Raw genomic sequence first — 6,232 nt, 5'->3', positions numbered from 1 at the left:
CTACCTATTAGTAGATATGTTTGTACTGTGTCACTACATATTAGTAGTGACACAGTACTACAGTATTACCTAACTATGATAGGTTTGAGTAGTAGTTGTTTGTGACTTAGGTGGTTCTGCCCGATACTCCTTCTACTGAGACGAGCGATGGAGTGATCCCTCCCATCACTATCACTGTCGCGCAGATTGTGGGAGAGACGGACTTGATGGTAGTTGTAGAATTAAATGTGTGTTGTGATTGGAGTGGTATGATGGTAGGTTCATGCGTGCGGGAGTGAGCAGTCGTTGGCGGTATCAGCCGTTGATGGTCCCGACACGGTAACCATCACAAATGATCAACTCTCGAGTGCCGGGCTGGGACCGGGTTCGGAGCTGTGTGTTGTGGTGAAGACGAATAAACTGTTTGCCAGCGCGTCAACGTAGGGGGAATTTTGTGGCGCGTGACGAATTTAGTGACAGGTTCTGGTTGGTGGTCTCGCAGAATCCGCAGGGACCTTTTGTTATGCAGAGTCTTCCTATGTATGCTGTGATACCGGGGAAGGGATCACAACGGGTGAGGAGGTTCCGTACCTATTTTAATAAGGGTAGTAATCCGAAGGTCCCGGGTTCGATCCCTGGTGGATGCATTTTTCAGGTACTGATCTCACAATTACTGCCAACCCGGTATCAGCCAATGCAGTGAAGGAGGCGGCCAGCAGGCCTGGCGAACTACAGGTAAATGAGGCTATATTGCTGTTCTTTATAGGAGGTGTCGAAATATATGTTTGATTTCCTCAGCTGAGAAAATAAGTTCCCTGACTACTTCTTGAGAATTTACATATTTCTTAGAGTAGAAGTGTACAAAAACCAACAAGAATTTTCCAAAATTTTCTCAGAATTTCCATTTTTCACCAGAATTTGTATACTGGTTTCTGGGAGAAATGCTGGGGAATCTTTGGATTGGGCCTGATTTGTATCTTTTTGTGTTGAACCTCGCTGCCTCCTCTTCAGTCGGGATCACTACCAAGCATAGTAGCGGACACGACACCAACAGGGCAGACATGGAAGGATCACGGTGATGGTCATATAGCCATCGATAAGTCCAGTCTGGAGGCTCATAGTGGCCAAGGGGAAGTGGTGTATGTATCGGTTACTCCACCAACTGGATGGCATGAAAATTCAGAGATGCCCTTCGAGCTCACAGTCACTACCAGTAAGTCGGTGGCTGATGATGCTTGTTGTTGTTTATGTTGTTGTTGTTGTTGTTGTTGTTGTTGTTGTTGTTGTTGTTGTTGTTGTTGTTGTTATTGTTGTTGTTGTTGTTGCTGTTGCTGTTGCTGTAGCATGGTTGGATTGTGAGTAGGTAGCACCGTGAGAGACCTTCAGGACGGCAAGCCGACTACTGTAACCATCAGCGACTCGCGGAAGTTCCGTGATTTCCGGTAACAATATATAGTGGGGTCATCAGCAGTTGCTTGTGACTGGGCAGTGTGGGAAAATATGAACTTGGCCAACTACATGTGTTGGTGGCAATACGAGAATTCTGAGGACAATTCTCATCGGTTTTTTCACACTTCTACTCCACTTTGTATGTAAACTTGTTTAATTGGCGAGGAAAATATGTACTGAACTCAGCTGAGGAAGGCGGACATAGCATGTATATTTGAACGCTTGTTGTGGTCCTTGAGAAATATGTTTTGACGGTTTTAGATACTGGGTGCCCAAGCATGCTAGGATTGTGCTCTCTATAGTGGGAGATTCGTCGAGAGATGGTAGCGGTCTGGCGATATTCGCAGACACCACCAGATATAGTCACGACCCTAGAGGGTAGTAGTAATCTTGCAATCTTGCAATTCCTCAACGCAGGGTTGGATGGCAGGTACACGTTCAACACTATGGAGGGATCGAATGAGATCTTTCTTACTAATATGAAGTACTATGCACAGGCTCATCCTGGCAAGGTGAGGGGGAGGGGGGGTTGTAGTTGTGAAGTGAAGGAAGTGTGGTATGGCAGGTGCAATATATTAATTGCGATATGGGATATATATACCTCACGGTGAAGAGCTGTGCTGTTGCTAACGGCAAATGCGTGGAGGATGCCTCTGTCCCGTCTACATTCACTTTGACAGTGTCCAGCGATTCAGGTAGTGATAGTCGGTGTTGGAAAATATGCACATGGGCGACCACATGTGTTGGTGACGATATGGAATTTCTGAGGAAATTTTGCAAAATTCTTGTTGGTGTCTGTGAACTCTTATCCGACTTCGCATATAAGTTTGTGTGGGAAATTTTGGAGCTCAGTTGAGGAAAGCGATCATACTTTCATATACGGAGTTGAATGGTGATGATGATGATGCTGTTGTGTGCTAGGATCGACACACGTACAGGATGGTGTGCCAATACACGAGAAGGTTCATATGGCGAAGAAGTTTGTATATACGAATCCTATGTTGGATAAGAGTGGGAAGAAAAAGAAGGAAGAAGGGGAGAATAATGGAGATGTGGTATAAGGGGGAGGCGCTGGGGATCGAACTCGGGACCTTTGGGAGGGCGGTAGAGGTTGTCGCAGCAAACTCTTGCTTTTGGAGCAGACCTCGATATCGGAATATTACATGTATTGTAGGCATGTAAATAGGTTCGCTTTCCGGGAATCGAACCTAGGACCTTTCCCTTGTTAGGATAACACTGAGACTGACTCATCTGAGGCGTCTTCGATACATTTCAATGATCTGTTGGTGAAGGCGGCAGTGAATGGTGGCAGGGGTTCGCTGATGCTGAGCAATGATGAGAATTTCGCGACAAGTACGAACGTCTGAGCTGGGAATCGAACCCGGGTCGAGGGATGGTTCGTCTTAGGCACACAGGCGGTATTTTGCGGCTATGATGACGCTGGTGATACGAAGGCTGATGGTGGGAATATTTGTACTTTTGTTATCAAGAAGAATGATCCTATTCGAAGCAGCAAATACATATACGCCAAAATGGTAGTAGAAAACGGCACAGTCTTTTCTAGGATGGGAAAAATTCAATGCTTTAGTTTTTTTTACGATACCACGGTTCGATGTGGAACTATATACGAGAGAAGTAGTTTATTAAAGTGATATTGGGGTTGTATCTTTTTGTCCTGTAAGTGAAGTTTGTGACGCCTTGTATAGCGAGATCGACTTATGATGAATTGTCTGACATGGGGTGAACAGTATTGTTTGTATTAGATGATAGTGTATGCAGTGTAATCATAGTTTGTCGTGGGAGTTGAGATTGGTGTGGTAGATACCGGACCTGACGGATAGCACGGGCACTGCGTTGTTGGACTTTGACTTTTTGATGGCGGATATGGGCGGCGAGATTGTTATGAAGAATCATCAACCGATGAATGATGCTATGCCGTCTTCTGGAGGGAGTAGAAAATATAAGATATTTATACCGGCTTCTACATCGAGGTGGGTATCTTAGGTTGAGGTTGGCAAGATACGGAATAGGTCCGATTTGGGCCTAATGGTGTTTTCTCAGTTCATCGAGTGCGCCGTCGCCTGTGTCTGCTATGTTTGATGTGTCGAAGACGACGGGCACGGTGGAGTTCGAGATTTGCGATGCCGGCGAGTAATAAAAGTATCTTCGCTGGGATTCGAACCGGGGTTGCATGTTTGAGAAGCGCGCGCATTACCTATTGGTCTGTTTAGGAAGTGTAAAACTATCAAGGGTGATGGATCGGCGCAGCTAGAGGAGAATGCTAGCAAGGGAAATGTTGCTGGCAAGTGGATGCACGTAAGTTCTCTACGGGTGTGTCTACCGTTTCTGGAAGGAGGCAATCGTTACTTGGGATTTCCGCAGGAACGCCGTGATCGGTGTTGAAAAATATGCACGTTTACCAGGGGTGTCTTTTTTGTCGAAAGTACCATGAGTTCGCCAGAGTATGACAAGCTAATGCCTTGTCTGAAGGTCACTAGTTAAATTACAAAGTTTCAAAAGGCCGTGTCGAACGATTCGCCTTTTAAAAAGGCGAATATAATTTCCGGGTAATAAAAAGGCCCTTTTTATTACCCGGAAATTATATGGAGTGATTACGTGTGCTGGTGAGAGTATAAAAATTGTGAGGGGATTCTGGATGAATCTTTGTATACTTTTACCCTAAGTCGTGTGTGGATTTTCGTAGAGTAGCGAGGAAACTTCTGAGCTCAGCTGAGGAAAGCAATGAACACTGGAATCGGTAGAATTTTACTGGTATTCAGTGTTATTCGCCGTGATAGGTAGCGGAGTGTTTTATCGTATGGATGATATGAATTGTCACTTTTACGGTATAAAACTGAATTTTTATAATTTTTTGTTATTCGCGGTGACATAATGTTGCACTGATTTGATTCCTTTTCTAGTGAAAGTATATGCTATGTTCTTTTGAGTGATGTGTGTTAGTGTGGAAGAGTTGCTTGCCTTGGGAGAACTCACTGATGGAATCGTCTTGCAGGTTCGGGCGAAGTGCGAGGACAAATGCTCATATCGGCTCACGGGGGCCTTTTTCCTGAAGTCCAATTCGTTGCGACTGAATTATAGACCGATGACAGTTCCGTTGGATGGGGGCAGCTTCAAAGACTGTGAGATCCCGGGTTCGAGCCCCACGGTTGTCATTTTTCCTGTATTTTCAGGGATGGTGGGGTACAAGGATACTGATCACTGGCTACTGCATACGGAGGTTAGAGGGCAGGAGGCTGATGCTGTGAAGACTTGCATAAAGGATCAATGCTGTAAGTACACATGCACTTCTTTTCCCATTCACGTCAGACTGTCAACTGACTGTATCTTTGACGGCTCGATCGGTGTAGAGCTTATTTCTAATTGCCTTGTGGCAAATCATTTTTGGTGGAAACTGAATTTTACACGAAGTCTGAGATGGTAGATTATACGAGTCACCACTGAAACGTTGACTGGCAAATCATTGGTCATAGCACAATAGTTAATAAATGACACAATGCATCTGAATAGAGTTGAGACGGTCATGAGCATCTCATTCGGTAACGGTTTTACGGAAGATGTGTCGGCGCGATCACCACGATGTTACTCACAGAATATACAAGGTGGCTAAATGAAGTGTGGTATTGTATGTGACTTGCAAAATTCAACGAATTCCCCAGTGAGAGATAGCTCATTAGAAAGGTCTTGGCGAGCACTTTTGAAGGGTATCTGATATGTGTGCTTTGGTCGTGTGAATGACAGTGGCCGGTGCTGTTGTCTTCGCTACTGAACCTAATGAGAAAGTGGGATCATATGTACTTGATAGGTACTGCGGGTACTTGTACATTGTATGGATTCGGGAAGGAAATTGCCAAGTTGGAGAATATGAAGAGTGATGCGATTAGCTACGTTCAGCTGTAGTGTAGTTATGCTAGTGGTTATGGTGTATGCGGTGACTGCTAGGTGGGCGACCAAGTTGAGCTCCCCAGTGATGGATGAATGGCTTGACGTCAGCAAGAGAGGCAGTAACATTTATAGGCTCAATACGAACTCCCTGGTATCGTTTGATGCTGAGAAGTCTAGCACGGTAGGGAGGGGGGTATTTGAGGTTGGCGAGTGAGAGATACGGAACGGGGACCCATCCGACTTCCCGGGTTTGATAACAATGGGGAAAATGCTCATAATGTGGTGACAACTTTGTTGGAAATTTGAAAGATGAATTCTCTTTGGAAACATTAGAGGTTCGTAGATGATTCTCCCTGATATGGACGAGATTGGGTGGGTGTCTTTGCTGTAATCTCTTAACTCGAGTTCCGAGTTATGGGAGTAGACTGATAGGTAGAATATCAGGCGTAACGAGCCCAATAACCGAGTTATTGAAATGACAACTAACATGGATATTCGTATTAGGACTGACTGATAATAGGAGGTTCATTTGTGTGTTTCGATTTGTGGGTAATTTAGGAAGTGTGTGATTTCTTGTTGTTATTTAGTTTAGCACGGGGGCGAAGGTGACTGTGGCGGATTCACTTTTCGGAGACTATCAAGTGTTGAGTGGAGAGAACTTGATTGATTGCTCTGGCAATAAGATGAAGTTTGTGAAGGTGGGTGGTTGTGGGAAGAGTAGTGTAGTGGATAGTGTACTGGTAGGTGGAGGGGGCGTCCCGGGTTCGAATCCATGCGCCGTTGAATTTACAAGTCGGCGAGTGGGCGTATAACCCACACTGGGTTATGTGGGGCGGCAGTTCGCTCAAACAGAATGTTCATGTCGAGAGTTGCAACCTTGAGCCGGCTGATGTTCGTGTTA

General features: G+C 45.1%; 1 protein-coding gene across 1 annotated transcript in view; it reads left to right on the top strand.

Moving 5' to 3' along the window:
* Pmar_PMAR027335 (hypothetical protein) overlaps positions 1–6,232 on the top strand; it is a gene marked incomplete at its 3' end in the record, with an annotated part of 10,837 nt that overhangs the window by 1,969 nt on the left and 2,636 nt on the right. The window contains exons 6-26 of the mRNA XM_002764326.1: positions 111–209; positions 259–419; positions 460–584; positions 635–714; positions 991–1,192; positions 1,343–1,421; positions 1,690–1,806; positions 1,859–1,940; positions 1,994–2,123; positions 2,350–2,480; positions 2,658–2,781; positions 2,836–2,963; positions 3,250–3,419; positions 3,490–3,579; positions 3,660–3,744; positions 4,442–4,568; positions 4,620–4,718; positions 5,252–5,342; positions 5,389–5,512; positions 5,919–6,029; positions 6,076–6,158. Coding sequence (XP_002764372.1) covers positions 111–209; positions 259–419; positions 460–584; positions 635–714; positions 991–1,192; positions 1,343–1,421; positions 1,690–1,806; positions 1,859–1,940; positions 1,994–2,123; positions 2,350–2,480; positions 2,658–2,781; positions 2,836–2,963; positions 3,250–3,419; positions 3,490–3,579; positions 3,660–3,744; positions 4,442–4,568; positions 4,620–4,718; positions 5,252–5,342; positions 5,389–5,512; positions 5,919–6,029; positions 6,076–6,158 — 2,438 coding nt within the window. The remainder of the gene's footprint in view (positions 1–110; positions 210–258; positions 420–459; positions 585–634; positions 715–990; positions 1,193–1,342; positions 1,422–1,689; positions 1,807–1,858; positions 1,941–1,993; positions 2,124–2,349; positions 2,481–2,657; positions 2,782–2,835; positions 2,964–3,249; positions 3,420–3,489; positions 3,580–3,659; positions 3,745–4,441; positions 4,569–4,619; positions 4,719–5,251; positions 5,343–5,388; positions 5,513–5,918; positions 6,030–6,075; positions 6,159–6,232) is intronic.

This window comes from Perkinsus marinus (genome assembly GCF_000006405.1).
Source record: "Perkinsus marinus ATCC 50983 genomic scaffold scf_1104296978910, whole genome shotgun sequence".
Classification (NCBI taxonomy): domain Eukaryota; phylum Perkinsozoa; order Perkinsida; family Perkinsidae; genus Perkinsus; species Perkinsus marinus.
This window is presented reverse-complemented; position numbering and strand designations above follow the sequence as displayed.